This window comes from Echeneis naucrates, chromosome 15 (genome assembly GCF_900963305.1).
Source record: "Echeneis naucrates chromosome 15, fEcheNa1.1, whole genome shotgun sequence".
NCBI lineage: Eukaryota > Metazoa > Chordata > Actinopteri > Carangiformes > Echeneidae > Echeneis > Echeneis naucrates.
In genome coordinates, this window is record NC_042525.1 from 12,055,982 (window position 1) to 12,073,485 (window position 17,504).

The window sequence follows — 17,504 nt, forward strand, 5'->3', positions numbered from 1 at the left end:
CCAGGGCCAGACAGTCTGTCAGGTCGGGAGGACCAGGGCAAGCGTAGTGAGAGAGCAGAGAAGGTCAGGGAACTCTTCCCTCTTCGGCATTACAGTAAAAGGATATCAAGACTTTGAATTTCGGGGGCGAAGAAATGACCCAGATGATGATGATGACCCAGGTAGAGACCACGGTGCACTATGATAACGGCTACGAGGACGAGTACATGATGCAGGAAGATGAGTGGGACCGGGACATGCTGCTGGACCCGGCCTGGGAGCAACAGCAGAGGAAGGTAGACCCATTTCTTCACGTTGTGGCAGGCCAACATTTTGTTCATACAGCATCACAACAGTGTGTCGAACAACTTTTACACGACTCTTTTGTGCCTCACGTCTAGAAACGATAGTTAAGAGGTTAACTTCCGGTCAACATTTTCAAAATGTAAACGTGGCAGATTGATGAAATGTGAGTTTTCTCACACTGGTCAGAAGTGTGTGTGTGTCAGGAAACACAATACCTTACTGAAGATAACTGTTAATAACCCCAGCCGTATTCAACAGAGATGGGAGTGGAGAGATAGTCACATATCATTCAATACGTTTGAGTCGCTCATGTAGCTTTATTCTGAAGGGCTGCAATACCAAACTTCCTGTGCGGTCCTGCCTACTTGGCGCGGACTTGGTGCATCCGCGGAGGGAGCTTTGACGGACGGATGCGGCGGGTACCGGCTAACAATAGCGGCTCCGCGGACTGATACGCGCGGAATGCAGGCTGTCAACAGATGCTTTAGCACGCGATGACGCTCCGGGGATCAGACTGGACGCTGCGGCTAATTTTAACCCCGGACCAGAAGGCATCATAGTGGGGTTAATCCAGTGTCCTTGGTGCGGAATTCTTTTGTTTATAGAAACCACGCAGAAATATTGTACCGGGACCAGCTCAGCTCAGTTTATCCCGGTCCCCCCACACTGCCAGCTGGTCTCAGGGCTTTAAAGGTTGCCCTGAGCCTTAAAATTCACCTTTTTTACACCAACAGGGGCCCTGAGCTCAATGGCCAATAACCTCCTGTGGCCCCTACAGGGATGACAAAACTGTGTATTTTTGGCACCACAAGGCAGCAACATGATAGTCGGGCCCCTGGCCCATCAGCACAGCTATTTTCCCAGTGTTTTATCTTTTTACTGATTGTAATTTGAAGTTGTCAAGTGCTCAGAGGAGAGTGGTTTGCTTATACAGGCAGCTGTTCAAAATAATCAGAAGATAAAGCGCCGCTGATGGCTGCGCACAGCAACATAGTACAGAGTTTCCCTTACTTATCCTATACTACTGTTAGACATTCACAACACTTGTGCTACCTCAAGGATTTTATTTGCTTGATTAGGGGCCGTTTAGTTTACTAAAAACAAACAAACAACATCAGCAACAAAAAACAACTTTCTCTCCAGAAGCTGTAAATCTCTCATCCAGCTCAGAGTGCAGAGAGATTAAAACAAATCCTACCAGCAGCCGGCAATGTACCTTAGGTGGATATTAATGAATGTACTCATGTGGAGCTTTTGGAATCTGTTTGGGACTCAAACAGGTTTACCAGGCACATGGATAAGGTCTGCCATTCCTGTTCAGATTCTACAGTTCCACATTACATGAAGTTGCCATGCATATGTAACATGTTCAGTAATTAATATACTTCTGTTAGTTAAATAGGATTGAATATAAAAGTACAAAAAAGACATGAGCCATTCATAATGCTTCTACTACATACTAAACTTTCATATTTGTCTATCTCCCTGGACACAGTGAGGCTCCAAAGGCAAAGGTAGGGCTGGTTGTTACTGGATGTGATTCATAAATATTTTTAGCATTACTCGTCACTAGCCAGTAGTGTTTGAGAGGGCTTGGAAAGTGGGCAGCATGGTCCGGTCATTGTGGTGGAGTCAAATTTGGAGGAGCAGCAGGCTGTGTTTTCTCAATAAGGAGGGCAGCGGTTCAATGTCACATACACCCCAGGGAAGGCCACTGTGGTCAATGTGATTTTTATTAAAGCTGGTAATTCTGTTTTTGAACCAGCACCCAGAAGGGAAGCCTGACTGCCTGGCTGGGTACCCATCTGCAGTCCTAATGGATAATAAGAAAGTGTAAGGGACCTCAGGAATGGAAAAGAAATGGAATTTCATGTCATTGAATTTATGAATTAGTCAATAAAACTACATATGCAAATGTAAAAGTTCAAAGCATAAATTAGTATATATTACTCAGCTTCTTTGTTATTTTGTACACTGAAAACAATTATGTGCAGTATAAGGTTCGAGAGAAATACAAAATCGATTCAGCTTATGCTTGCATTCTTTGCTGAGTGATAATCAACTGCAGATAAATCTGTAATAAATGTTGTAAAATGTGATGTAAGCTTCATCCACTGACTATAAAAGTACTTAAAATAGTGCAAGTACTCTTTGGGATCTGTTTGTTTTTGTGGAGGTGGATAGCAAAAGAACAAACATCACCAAGGCTCACATCCACTTTTCCTTTTATTATTGTTGAAATCCAGGCATATTTGTTTATGAGCTGACTGATTTATGCACATAAATATATAATTTCTAGTTCATTATGGTAGCTTACATGGGCATTTTAACTGTGTGAGGAGTTACAATTTTATGTGTGATTCTTTGCGTGAATTTCTAACTGCTCCTGCCTTCTTCACACCTCAGCATAGTAAAGGTTGTAAGCAGGAAGACCAGCACACGTGTACTGTGATGAAGCTATCTGCCTTCAACTGGAACCAGTCGCATTAGAAAAGGCGAAATAGTGACAAAGAGTGACACGGGGGGAAAACTTTCTCTGTTTCCACGTGACATTTTGCCTCATGTTGTTGGCATGACGAGACATTTTGACGTTTTTTCCTCCTGCTGTCTTATCAAGAGGCACAGCAGAGCAGTCTAAATTTAACAGCTTATATCAGACGGAATGTGTTCTGCAGTCAGCTCCCTGCTTTCATCCATAAAACACTGAGCACCCATGAACTCTGCTGCTGGCCATCTAGAGACTTTATAAAAATAGGAGGAGAGAGACAATGAGTCTGTCTAAACTTGATTTATACTATTTCAGTGCCAGTAATTGGTGCTGACGATGATGAGCTGTGGAACAACAGCAGGAAAAAGTGGAAACTGAACACTAATAGGTCACTAAAGGTTAATCTGAAAATGTGGCACTGGTCAAAGAGGTTAACATCGATTTGGCATGTTGTCCTGAAGGGAGGACTTGTTAAGCTCTCAGCTGCCTCAGTTTGTTTAGGTTTACTGCAGAGGAGAATATCATGTTTACGGTGTAATCCAAACAATGTAAAGGAGAACTCAACTGAGGGAGGAAAAACTGTAAAATCCAATCTGATTTTAGGGCTTAATATTTAAAATGGTGGGGCGTGAGCAGATCTTCACTGAAAGTACAGAATTAACAGTCACTTTTGTGAATTTGTGCCTTTCTTCTTAGACCTTCACGGCCTGGTGTAACTCCCACCTGAGGAAAGCTGGTACTCAAATTGAAAACATTGAGGAAGACTTCAGGAATGGACTAAAGCTCATGCTGCTTCTGGAAGTTATCTCAGGTTAGCTCACTAAAGGAAAATGCTTCTGTCATAGCTTTATGTTTCCTCAATTCCTTTCAGTAATTTCTTCTTTTTGCTACTCCAAAAGCAGGATAACGTGCACACTTGCACGCTGTTGACTGTCGTTAAGTTTGTTGCTCATTTTTGTTCTTAATTTTAAAATTTGGGATAATGAACACATCAGGTCACACATATTTATGTTGGCAGGAGAGAGGTTACCCAAGCCAGACAGAGGAAAGATGCGTTTTCATAAGATTGCTAATGTCAACAAAGCCCTAGACTTCATCACAAGCAAAGGAGTGAAACTCGTCTCCATTGGAGCTGAAGGTACCTGAAGCCCTCCAGTATTTATGAATGTGGTGGTGTTGTTGGTTTTTTTGGGGGGATTTACTCTTGTGCAAACTGATTAGAAGGGATTGTTTGCCTTTCAGAGATTGTGGACGGTAATGTAAAGATGACCCTTGGAATGATCTGGACTATCATCCTCCGCTTCGCCATTCAGGACATTTCTGTGGAAGGTGAGATAAATAGAATGAAAATACGAAGAATCCCCACAAATATGAACATTTTAGACGGGAAAAAATAATGTATGACCTGCATAGAATTAAATGGCGCATGTAACCAAATCAATTTTTCTTATGAATGAATCTTCTCTTCAGAAACATCTGCGAAGGAAGGGCTTCTGCTGTGGTGTCAGAGAAAGACCGCCCCCTACAGGAATGTCAATGTCCAAAACTTCCATGTCAGGTCAGAAATTTACCATCTCTAGGTAGTCTTCTCATTCCCAAACATCTTATCATATTACAAGAGAAGGGATGACAAATGCCACCTCTTATTCTGTAATATTTTAATTTTATTTGCTAAAGAAGACAATTCATATTATAACTGTGCATATCACATTAGTTGTATGGTGAAGTCCTTCTGATAACAACATGTCAGATGCTATCACATGACGGAAACAATGCAAGATATCAAGACTCGGCTCTGGCATTGGCAAAATGCTGATCTCTCAGGTCAGGTTAGCGCTGAACTGACATGTTGGTTCTTTCTGCTCATCGGCTGGTGAAGCTGGAAGGATGGCCTGGCCTTCTGCGCCCTGATTCATAGACACAGACCCGACCTCCTCGACTACTCTAAGCTCAACAAGGTGTCGTGTGGTTGCACTTGTAACCTGGATGCTGTGTCTTACCCCCAAACACTAACAACTCGTTTCCACAAAATTAATCCTTCTGTAACAGTGTGGAAAAAAAAACACTCCCTGACCTCAGAATAATGGCACTTTCTTACTTTTTCGTGAAAAGTAGTCTGGGAATATATTCTATATTCTTAAATAATTTTTGCTGCTTATTTTGATTGGTATCATCTATGGAATTTATCATCTATCATTAATCACCCATCATTTCATGGGACTCCTCCACATTTAGATTTAATTTCTATAAAGCAGTATTAAATAAACTGTTTATAGGAATCCCAACCAGTTTTATAGAAGCATTATATGTTCTCAGTCAGGCAGATGCTCTGTGCAGTGACTTCTGCTGTAGACAAACAGTGTTAATTGGCTAATGGATATAAACATAATTTAATTTATGGATATGTTTCCACTTCACAGCAGTGTGCATTCATTTAGTCTCAACTCATGCTTCATTACTTTTAACTAAAGCAGTTTATTTTACACTCAATTCCAGCACAGAAGTGTAATATAGACTTATTGCTGGTATGTGGCTCGCTGTGCCCATGGCAACGTTGGGTATAATGGTGGTGACATGTCACCTGTCGTCTGTGACACAATGAGATGAATATGTAAACCAGCTTCAGAATACGGCGAATGCATTCAATCTGACATTTCTCATCCACTTCCAGCCCTGCAAAGTGTCTGAAAAAATGGGCACTCCCTAAGCTTTAAGAGGTTTTTTTTTTTTTTTTTAGAGCAAATAAATCCAGAGCTTGATTATATGTTATGTTCTTAACAGTTTGTGTGTGAACAGGTGAGGACCTCACTGAGCTGTGCTTCTTATTTGTGAAAGACAGAGAGCACAACTGCCAGCTCTCCGATGTCTGTCAAGAAACAATCATGTAAATGTAGCAAACTCTTTCCCTCCCGGAGAAAGGTGCTGTTTTAGCCAGATGGGAAGGCTTTTGTGTGAATATTTGAGGCTTTTCCATTGCAAAGTCTGTATTTGATATAAGTGGTTATTAATTTATTCAAATCCTAAGAGCACATATTGTAAATTAATCATTTCGGACTTAAAGACCAGCTAATGTATTCATGTTCTAATAGTTCAATTTATATGAACGTTACTGAAGCAAAATTTGCCCCATTACTGTATATATCTAATGGGGAAACACCATGGGCGGTTAAGATGAGTGACATTATCATTTGTTTTAGAAACAGAAGGACTTTTCAGCATGTCTCGGTCCCACTCACAACTGAGTGGCCTGACTTAGAGTTGACCCTGAATAGTCACAGAAACATGAGCCTAGTCCCTTCAGAGCTCAGGCTTAGCTTTTCCTCTGTTATCGTCTACATTGTCACGTAGTGTTCCCCAGTTATAAGCTGCTAGCCCTTATGCAAGTCAGGAAGGTGTTTGATGTTTCCTCAACTCTTCAAACTATCGCTACAATAAATATAACAATCCTTCTTCTCATTTTTCCATCTTTTTGACATACATATATTCACTCCGTCACACCTCAGCTGCTCTGTTCGGCTTGAGCTGCCAGGAGACAGTTTCATTGTGTGCCAGGCAGCTGTTGAGTCTGGCTCCAGGTGAGCGTGTTCGTTAGGCCTGCAGTGTTACCGCCTTCTTGACCAGCTCTGGCTGGCAGCACATGCGCACGCACGCATACACATACACAGGCACACACACAGGCGCACACACAGGCGCTTGGGTGTCACTGAGTGAATGAATATGTATGTCAAAAAGATGGAAAAAAGAGAAGAAGGAGTTCTCCATCCATCCATCTGTCTTTCCCTCCATAAATCCCACCATCATTTACTAGCCATTTACCTGACTGTCCTTATGTCTGTCCGTCTGTCCGTCTGTCTGCCCATGTGTCTGTCTGACTGTCTGTCTGTCTGTCTTACACTGGATCTGTGAGCAGCTGGCTCTGTCATGCAGTGTGCCAACCCTACCTTTATGGAACAGTGTTACAGCAACAGGGACAATAGCAGCAGCATGATAGCATGATCCCTTTTACCTCATTGCACTCTCACTGACTGTTCCATCAGCAGGGGACAGTTCACTGTCAGCTGTTAGCTTAATGCACCACTCCCGCTCTGTTAAAACACTTGGTCTTTTCCCGTCAAAGTCACTTGTGAGAGAAACAAAAGAAATGTATGATGCGTCCTGGAGTGAGAGATATGCTGGTTAATTTCTATCCTTCTTAATTGATTAAGGAGTTTTTATTGTAATGGTTTAGTTGTTTGTGTCTATTATAAAAGAAACAATATTCCTGTCGCAGATTCATGAATGTGAAGGGGACAGATGCTTCCTCATCTCACCTCACATGCAACTGACAAAAAGATGAAATGAAGTAAAATAATCAGTAACAGTAATAATCACAAGGTTCACTTCATAGTGGTCACATAAAAGCAAAACGTACAAAAAGCTATAAATATTTATAATATAATAAAGATTTGAGAAAATTAGGGCAAGTGACTTTCTCAAGGAGACTTAATGGCTTCATGCAACTGATTGAAGGACAAAAATCAACATGTGAAAGACTCAGTAAACATCCAGCAAATGAGAAAAATAAAAATTTATTCAAGGTTTTGTTTAGAGGCTGTTAAAATGTAAAAACAAGTGTTATTAATTCAATGTGCATGTTCAGTTAGTGGTGAAGGAGTATAATTTAACCACCATAGCATGGGGGTCAGCACAGTGGCATTTTAATTCCAGCATTGCTGCTCAGTGATGTAGGACTGTATTTCTTTATTTAGGATGATCCTCTGGGGAACCTGAACCTGGCTTTCGACATAGCTGAAAAACACCTGGACATTCCCAAAATGCTGGACGCTGAAGGTAATGTTTAATGGAACAGAGGCCGAATCTGAGTTTTTAGATTAAAATGTTTAACTTTCACATATGCAGTTCTTCGAATTGTGTGTTTAATTGTGTGTTCAATTGTGAAAATGCCTTCATATACTTTTTCTTTACATGGTTATATATCTTTATAGAAAATACACTATTTCAAATATAACACAATGCACCAAAAGCAGCTGTATTTGTTGTTTTTTATACTCCAAAGTAATTTTCCAACTAACTATTTTTTTTTTTTTAGACATTATTAACACCCCCAAACCCGATGAAAGAGCAATCATGACCTATGTGTCCTGCTTTTACCATGCATTTGCTGGAGCTGAGCAGGTATAGTGCTTGATTTGTGTTTTAATATGAGTAAGCTGTCACCAATTGAGAACAGAGCCATTTGCAGATTCTATTTAGTTTGATTTTGCTGCATCACTCAGGTCAAATAATATCTGTGGAGCCTAATATTATGTAGGTGTGCTTCTTTTCTGATGTAATTGTGCTATTGCAATGCCCTCTGTTCTCAGGCAGAGACAGCTGCCAACAGGATCTGTAAGGTGCTGGGTGTAAACCAGGAGAATGAGAAACTGATGGAAGAATATGAGAGACTGGCCAGTGAGGTAAAGATTTTTAAAATTTCATTAAAATGCATCGTCTTGGATGATGATGACACCCAGTGAAATGAAACCATTAACTTTTCAAAGTGAAGGAATCCCATCTCTGTGATAAGCTGAGACGCAACAATAAATTATTCATCAGTCCTCCTGACATAATACTATTTTAACATGGAGCTGTCGTTCCTCTCCATTTACTTCCGTGTTTATATGCAATATTTTGTTTTTCCAGCTGCTGGAGTGGATCCGCCGCACCACTCCCTGGCTAGAAAACCGAACCCCAGAGAAGACCATGGCAGAGATGCAACGGAAGCTGGAGGATTTCAGGGACTACAGACGCCAGCACAAACCCCCGAAGGTGCAGGAGAAATGCCAACTGGAAATTAACTTCAACACCCTGCAGACCAAGTTACGGATCAGCAATCGCCCTGCCTTTATGCCATCTGAGGGGAAGATGGTATCTGTAAGTTATAGCTCCAAATTCTTCCTCCACTTTTTAATTCAGCAGTTGGAGAAATGTTTGCGATTCTGTGAACCACTATATCAATATTAATGGGTCTTATGGCAAACACTGATGGTTCAATCTTTGTTTCACACTTCCTTCTAAATTTGCTTATCGATTGATCAGATTTCTGATTTGCCAGTGTACTTCTTAGATTAGTTAATTTCACCTGTGATTTGTCATTTTCATTTTGTTCACAGGACATAGCCAGTGCATGGCAGGGCCTGGAGCAGGCAGAGAAAGGCTATGAGGAGTGGCTCCTTACAGAGATCCGTAGGCTTGAGAGGCTGGACCACCTTGCAGAAAAGTTTCGCCAAAAAGCCACCAATCATGAGAACTGGGCCAGTGGTCAGTTCTAGTTGTTTATTGTTTATTGTTGGATCCTCATTAGTCTTTAGCTAAGTAAAGACTATTCTTCCTGGGGTTCCTGGGTAGTTATGCTTTTAACTGAATTGTTGCTGTTTTAGCTGCCACTCCCTGCTATGTCTGCAGGTTTGCATGTTTATCTGTTCATCTTGACTTATTAGCTCCTTGTTTGGCTCTAGATACATGTAGACACAGAGCTAAACAAATGTTTGATTTAACGTTGGGGTTTGTTTTGACTTCCTAATGAGATTTGACTGTGGGCTTTAGCCTGTCCAATACATTCTGCCAATAGTTGCGTGTAACAGGTCATTATCTGCACTGGCCAAATAAGGCCTGTGTTTCGACCTAACCTATTCATTATCTGGTTGGTCTAATCCTTTCCTCTCTCTTTATTTATGATATTCAGGTAAGGAAGCGTTCCTTTCCCAGAAGGACTATGAAACAGCCACTCTGATTGAAATCAGAGCATTGCTACGAAAACACGAGGCCTTTGAGAGTGACTTGGCGGCCCACCAGGACAGAGTGGAGCAGATTGCTGCCATTGCACAGGAACTAAAGTAGGTCCCCCCTATAGCTGATGTTTGCAGTCATGTTTCATGGAGCCTCAGAAGTACGTTTTACTCCTACCAAACATGTGTTTGTTTGTTTTCTATTTCCTTACCGAAATATTATTGAAGCCCATTGTTCTAGTAGTGCTGCCAATGCAATCCCAATAAATTCTTTTTTTGTATTTTTTGTTTTGCATGCAGAATGACTAAACCTTTTTCCTTTTAGCTAAGGGGCTTTTACTAAAGTATATCTCACTACAAGGATACAAGGGTAGGGTTTGGTTCACTGACATGCTGAAAGTTTTGATCAGCAGCCAATGATGGCGCACCTGTGCATCTGGAACTTCTCAGTCTGTGATTGGTCACAGTGTATTTCCAGGCCCATATTTAAGTGGTTCTCTGTGACAGGAAGCTATAATTTCAGCTGACATTCAAAATGGCTCCATGGGTACTGGCAAGGTATGTGGCCGTTAAATTACTGTGTTTACTTGTACGTTGCCTATTTGTGGGATGTTTATTTTGCCCATGATGTTTAATTTCACAGTCAGTTGCTCCTCATTGCACAATTAAGTTGGAATGTCTGTGGCTTCCCTCCTAATAAAGGTAAAGATTTTAACATCTATAAATGACTATATGCTTGCAAATTTTTGTTTTTAAGTGCTGTCACATTTTGCTGGTTCACTAAATGTAAACACTATTTTCTGCCTAGGCCAGAGCCAGCCTAAAGAGGACAGCTTCTCTCCCCATGGGTGGCTCTCTGTCATCCCTGGTGGGCTTCCACATGGGGCTCCCATTCAGCAGCCCAACATGAATCAGCCCTCTGCATGGCTTGTCCACAAACCAGCACAAAACGCATATTTTAGTCCTCAAACTTATCCAGCTAGCTCTAGTCCTACTACATACACTTCCAGTAAGGCTTCCCAGAATGTGGATCTTGCATGGGACCCTGTGGAAAAGTCAACTGCCCACAGTGGATCCAGAACATCTGTGCCCAGCCCTAACCTTGGTGTTCTTCCCCCTCCACCGTTGTTTCAGGCCGGTGAGCTTGACCACTATGAAGGGAACTTTGAGCATGGCCTTATGGATACAGAAACTGAGGGGCAGGACTTCATGCCGCTGCCTCCTCCATATCCTGGACCCAAATTTCAGGCTGGAGAATTGAATCACTATGAAACTGTCTTTGAGCATGGAACTGAAGAGAGAGAAACAGAAGGCCCCTTTAGTGGGCCTAGAAATATAGCAACTCGAAGTTTCTTGCCCTTTGAGATGTCCAGCTCTCCCATGGCTGACAGCCATCTGCAACCAGTGGCGAGTCCAGTTGAACCAAGCCAGTACTACCTTTTCTTGACTGGTCAACTTCCTCATGGCACTAACACGTATTTCCACTCTGACTATGAAACTGGGAGAGACCACAAGTCTGAAGTTCACTATGAGAGCTATGACTTCCCCAAGGAGATTCACACTGATGAACCAGGGCAGCCGCGAGACTACACAAGTCTTAAACACGGTTAAAGGGCTCAGCAGCAGGCAGCGATTGTAACGTGTGTATTTGTTCTGCTCATGTCATGCAATAAAATATTAAAATAACAATGTGTACTCTTCTTGGTGGACTACTTTAAACTGCAATTATCAGATTTCACAAGCTGCAGTCCAGTTTGAACCAAACTTTAACTTGCTCTTATGAGTTTAAACTCAATGGGGTGTGGAGTGGTCATAGCAAAAAATCTAATGCATGCATGCTTTGTTTTTACAAACATTGACAACTTTATGGTTGTCAACAAGGTTTCTTTCAAACACTTTCTTTGGGACAGGGTTATTTACAGTGTGAAATTTGTAGTTGCCTTCATCCATGCACTCAGCAGCACTATGTCACTGATTTTTATTTATTTTTTTCCCCCCTGTCTTTTTCTCTCTCCAGTGAGCTGGACTACCATGATGTGGCTGCTGTGAACCAGCGTTGCCAGAGCATCTGTGACATGTGGGACAAGCTGGGAACCCTGACTCAGAAGAGGAGAGAGTCACTAGAGGTACAAAAACTTTCAGGGTTATCAATATTGCTATGATTGAAAGAAGCTTATATTCATTTCCTCTTAGGTCCTAAAAAATATATATAGAGAGAAAAAGAGCTAGTGAGTTCATGAAGCTTGAGGGATGAATTTTTCATGTTAAAATAACATGGCAAGTCTTCACAAATGTGCTAATGTTCAACACTTTCTACAGTGGAGGTAGAACTAAGTTGCCTTCTCAGCCAATTTGATCATGTCAGTGTAAGCATATTTAGACTTGTGTCATTGACGTCTCTGTGAACAAACACAACTGACTGATGAGGAGAGATAATTGGATCCCCTTTAAAATCCCTGACAAAGATAGGATGGCAAAATTGTATAGAGGGTGTAGGGGATAAAGGAGAAATAGATGTCAGTCTTGTCCAGGGAAGGGACTGGCTCAAAGCCCACAGGCTACTTCCTCTGATCCATGGTGGCAATTCCAGACCTGTGAATGTGTGAGGGCCCTGGAAAAGGGCCAAGGATTAAGGCTGAATGACAGAGACAGGGGTCTGTTTTTCTGTCTCTTGTCCTCCCTACCATCTCCTGCTGGGGGGTTTCTTAGCAACGACCAAGCTAAAATTGGGCATTTAGAACGCATACCGATGTTATTCACGCTGCAATTAGTCATCAAATCTGTGAGGGCTTATTTTGGGATTTGTACTGTGAAATATAAACATGACGACGCCTCAGTTCACGTAAATGTCTGATCTTTAGACTGGACATTGTCAGTTTTATCTTGTAATCGTTTCAGCGGACGGAGAAGCTGCTGGAGACTATTGATCAGTTGTTCCTGGAGTTTTCCAAGAGATCAGCTCCTTTTAACAACTGGATGGAGGGAGCCATGGAGGATCTGCAGGACATGTTCATTGTGCATACGATTGAAGAAGTCCAGGTAGGCATGCAGAAGTCATTGGACAGTAGACTCAGCTGTTTGTTAAGCTCTTGTATGCTATGCAATACATCTGTAAATGTCAATGATGTGTTTAATATGCTGGTTGGTAAATCCGTCCAACTCATAAAAAGCACAACATTATTACACTTGACAAATTCAACATTGTAGTAATATTTCAGGACTTCCCTTTTCCTCTGCTAGAGTCTAATCGCAGCTCATGACCAGTTCAAAGCTACTTTGCCTGAGGCGGATGCTGAGAGACAGGCCATCTTGGGAATCCAAAACGAGGTGCAGAAGATTTCCCAGAGCTATGGGATCAAGGCCAACATTATCAACCCTTACAGCACCATTACAACTGAGGAGCTTCTCAACAAGTGGGAAAAGGTAGCCTCAGCCTTAAAACTCAGGCTTGGCTGGCTGTGTGGCCATATAAAATCAGTCGTCATAAAAAAGGAGTAAGGGCAATACTCTATGATAAAGACACAATACTGACCTAATGTTTTATCACTGAGTTGAAGGACTCAACAATCAGTAAGGACCTCAACCATAAAATTCAAATATACAAGCGTAAATCTGTTAAATGTTAACGTCTCTTCTCAAGAGGAGCCAGCTTCTAATGATACCATGTAAGGTGTGTGTGTGTGTTTGCTTTTTAGGTGAAGAAGCTGGTTCCTCAAAGGGATGGTGCCCTCCAAGAGGAGATGGCACGCCAACATGCCCACGAAAGGCTGAGACGACAGTTTGCTGCCCAGGCTAATCTCATTGGTCCCTGGATACAGACCAGGATGGAGGTTAGATATAGAGGTTTCATAAGCAATTTGACAGTTATCTCCATCTAATCAAATGAAGACCTACAATGGAGGATAATTCTATTCAAATGCACTGCACATAGGGGAAGTGCAATGATGGTGACTTTCCTGATAATTAAATAATGTCAAGTAAAATGTCTGAACATTATGATACACATGAATGGTTTCTTTATCAAATGATATATGTCGTGGCAGCATTTACTCCTAGGTTCAGGTAAATGACTGCCCATATTATCAGTCAAAACCACTAGATCTTCAAAATCAGCATCATATGATCTAAATTGGTCCCAAAATTAAGTTTTTGCATGTCTCATCCTAACAGGAAATTGGACGATGCTCGCTGGAGATAGGAGGTGCCCTGGAGGACCAGATGACCCAGCTGAAGCAATGTGAGCATGTCATTGTTGCTTACAAGCCCAACATCGATAAATTGGAGGGAGACCACCAGCTAATCCAAGAGTCTTTGGTGTTTGATAACAAGCACACCAACTACACTATGGAGGTAAATGCACACATTCATAGACCCAAACAGTACATGTGCATGCACAGTACTGTATTTGCAAAGGTTCGACACATATAAACACTCATTATAGTTCTGCATGAATACTGAAATGGTAAAATAACAATATAAACAAACATTTACATTAAATGATTGGCAGTTTTGAAACTTTTAAATAGTGAATTTGTATATTCACTATTTTGCACCACCACTCTGTATCTCTTCAACAGCACATTCGTGTCGGATGGGAGCTGCTGCTTACGACCATCGCCCGAACCATCAATGAGATCGAGACCCAGATCCTGACCCGGGATGCCAAGGGCATCAGCCAGCAACAGATGAATGAGTTCAGATCCTCCTTCACCCACTTTGACCGGGTACAGCTCTCCATCATTTCACATCATTACATTGCATTTCTGAGTGATTGACCTAAAGCAATCTGAGTGATTCAGAACCTCCAGCTACGCATTTATCGATAGTCCTATAACTTATCACCGTGACCTAAATGTCCTCCATAGTGTGCGTGTACAGGAGGCTAAATTTTTTCTTGACCCAGTCTCTAGTATCTGACCTTACATCAGATCCAGAGTGACTCCTGAGGGTAGCAGGCCGTGTATGGCAGTTTTAACATTTCTCCATCTGCCATCACAAAATGTTGCAACAAATCCATTATAAGTCTCCTACCAGTTTTGATGTGTACCAATGGATTTGCTATTTACAGATGCCATTTCATTTATTCAAGCTCCATTTGCAGGAATTTCAGACAATGTCTCATCACAGTATGGATAATGCAGCCAACAAATGTAAACTACAGTACAAAACTGGTCAACTACTTGCATTTAGTGATATCCCAGATAAGAAACATTTTGTTTGTGTATATAGCCTCCATGTGTGTAATTGTACAAACATATTGGCAATTTTATTATTAGTACTTTCCTGAGTTCTCATTTATCTTGAAATCTTCATTACTTTCAGTCTGTTATCACCAAAGCCCATAGCTGATGTGCTTAAAACTGAAAGCAGCCCTCCCTGATGTTTTTTTCTTTAATGTAGAACATTTATCAATGTCAAAATTGGAAAAAGTTTGACCGTGCATTAGATACAATTTCAGCTTTCAGCTTTACTATATTGCTGTCCTGTGAAGCTGCTGGTCTATTGGGCTCATGTCTCTGCTTTGCTTCAACCTTTTCTGTGATTTCCCCTAACTCTGCTTACTTGTTTATTTCTCATGTTGTCAACCTGAAATTTGGCCTCCAACTATAGAAAAAAAATGGAGCGATGGACACTGATGACTTCAGAGCTTGCCTTATCTCCATGGGATATGACTTGGTATGGTTCTGTGTTGTCAGGTGCTAAATTTCCTTTCTGCTGTGTTCTACACATATACTGTTCTCATTCTCAATTTCTTTTCCAGGGAGAGGCTGAGTTTGCCCGTATAATGATGCTTGTGGACCCCAACAATACTGGAATCGTCTCCTTCCAGTCTTTCATTGACTTTATGACCAGAGAGACCGCTGATACAGACACTGCTGAGCAGGTCGTGGCATCCTTCCGGATCCTGGCAGCTGATAAGGTATGTGCTTGTGTCTGTTTTAGTGTGACTTACCAGCACTGGGGCAGATATTCTTAGCCAATACTAATCTATTTAATTCCCGTCATTATTTCCAAGAATTTACCATGCCAAGAGGATTCATGAGCTACAACTTTGTACATGAGCTAAAAATGGATAATGGTGGTATTTGTGTGAATCTTTCTGTAAACCATGTCTGAAACACATTCTTTCTCCACCACCATAGCCCTACATTTTAGTGGACGAGCTAAGGAGAGAGCTTCCTCCAGAACAAGCGGAGTATTGCATCATGAGGATGCCACTCTATACCGGCCATGGAGCACCACCAGGGGCACTGGACTACACTGCCTTCTCCACTGCGCTGTATGGAGAGAGTGACCTTTAACCCAACTAAAAAAAAAAACAAAAACAAAAAACCTTTAAAGTACTGACCGTTTACCTAACCACCCCCTTCATGCCTATCCTCCATCTCTGGATGGATTTAAGGAATCTAAGCAAAAGTTGGATCAAATATGTTGAACAAAAAGTGTTTGTGATCATACTGTTTGTGTTGATTAGTTTTCTGATGCATTAGATTGTCTACAATCATCATGAGCATTTTCATCTATCACAGTTCTTCCCTTATGTCCTCTTCGGTAAAAGATCCCCTCTAAACAATTAGAAATTGCCATGTTCAAATTATATTGTCAGAAACAACTCATTGTACATTGTATCCAGTGTGTTGTGGTATTCATGCTAAAAGTAGAATTTTTGAAGAAGGTGAAATTAAATTGACATCAAAAAGACTTGGTAATACTCAGACAGCAACAGGATTGTGGTTTAACCAACGACATTTGACATAAAAGTCCTGTTTCATTAAGCCCTGTCAGGGATTGTTTTCATATTTCCTTGCATTGTTTTTGTTTTGGGAATACCAACTCCCTACAAGGTATAAAGTGTATTGTGGTTTTTAAAAGCAATTTCAGACCTCCTGCCATCCATCAATAAACACTGTAGAAAATGGGTTCCCAAAGGACTATAAATACAAAGTACTTGCAGAGGGAAAGCGGGAAACCAAAGGAATGCAAAAGTAAATGTTTACAATTGTTCAGTGCAGACTTCAGCAAACTAATTGTGCACTATTCATGAAGAAGGTGTTTGAGGATAAAACATATTCTCAGGTACTAGCAACCACATTAATTCTTACATGTGCCTTGAAATAACTGTGGTAAATGCATGAGTAACTAGTAATTTCTATACATCTGCTATATTGGATTCATAGATTGAGTATTTATACATACAGGAACCAAAATGTGCTGGTGATGGGCTCAGATTTGATACTAACTCCATACAAATTATGTCCTGTTGCAATCCGTCTTTGTAATGTGCTGAATGAGAATAGAATAAGAATGCTAAATCACACGTTTGGTGTCAACTTTTGTGTTTCACACCCATCATATTTGTGAGCTGATAACTATTGAAGTTATTAAGTAGTGAAATTTACTACTGGACAATGAATCCATGCCAACTTTAATAATATATTGTTATGCAAGGAAACTACTGAGCACCATAAGTCCAAGCGATGTTCTCATTTTGAAAGAAAAATGAAGGTGTGCAGACTTATGATATATCGAAGAGATGTACTGGCTCTGCAACACTAAGCTGAAAATTGTACTTAAGGGAGATCAGTAATAAATTACATAAACTCTGTGCATTCAAACTTTTATTTTCATTTGACAAATTCACTGTTTGTGTTATGCCTGTCAACAATTTTGAAAATGGGTAAAGGCAGAGTTTACATTTGACTGGACCATCCGGCCACATCCAGGCAAATTGAGTCCCATAATAGAATGAAAATATGCCACAAAGCTTTGTGCTTGAGTACATTAACCCACAAAAGCTAGAGAATCTTCACACTCCCAAAAAACGATAGCTTTTCTGATTAAATCTCAAGATTTGGCACATTTGAATGTAGTAGTTTCCTTTAGCTTTTACCTTTATCGGTCAAATTGGAAACTAATTTTGGTGTCAACTTTCTCTGGATAGAAAGGTGAAGCTATCTCTGTAA

At 41.0% G+C, this 17,504-nt stretch overlaps 1 protein-coding gene across 2 annotated transcripts; it reads left to right on the forward strand.

Annotated features, from left to right (window-relative positions):
- Positions 1 to 11: 11 nt before the first annotated feature.
- actn2b (actinin, alpha 2b) lies at positions 12 to 15,912 on the forward strand. 2 transcript variants are annotated; one of them, XM_029520429.1, is made up of 21 exons: positions 12 to 275; positions 3,470 to 3,584; positions 3,792 to 3,911; positions 4,016 to 4,102; positions 4,244 to 4,331; positions 4,653 to 4,731; positions 7,522 to 7,603; positions 7,863 to 7,948; positions 8,137 to 8,229; positions 8,456 to 8,686; positions 8,926 to 9,073; positions 9,498 to 9,648; positions 11,558 to 11,666; positions 12,439 to 12,579; positions 12,781 to 12,963; positions 13,236 to 13,370; positions 13,711 to 13,890; positions 14,118 to 14,264; positions 15,151 to 15,231; positions 15,302 to 15,460; positions 15,684 to 15,912. In XM_029520429.1, the coding sequence occupies exons 1-21, from the start codon at positions 135 to 137 to the stop codon at positions 15,840 to 15,842; spliced, it is 2,715 nt and encodes a 904-aa protein (XP_029376289.1). In that variant the 5' UTR covers positions 12 to 134; the 3' UTR covers positions 15,843 to 15,912. The 2 variants fall into 2 exon arrangements, with proteins under 2 accessions (XP_029376289.1, XP_029376288.1); XM_029520428.1 differs by having other exon boundaries at positions 15,151 to 15,216.
- The last annotated feature ends 1,592 nt before the right edge of the window (positions 15,913 to 17,504 follow it).

What these genes read in the sequence shown, in the direction of transcription:
- actn2b (XM_029520429.1), top strand. Translation starts at nt 135, where the DNA reads ATGACCCAGATGATGATGATGACCCAGGTAGAGACCACGGTGCACTAT. An exon ending in ACTACTCTAAGCTCAACAAG is followed by an intron (nt 4,732 to 7,521) that starts GTGTCGTGTGGT and finishes TTCTTTATTTAG; the next exon opens with GATGATCCTCTGGGGAACCT. An exon ending in TTCTCAACAAGTGGGAAAAG is followed by an intron (nt 12,964 to 13,235) that starts GTAGCCTCAGCC and finishes TTTGCTTTTTAG; the next exon opens with GTGAAGAAGCTGGTTCCTCA.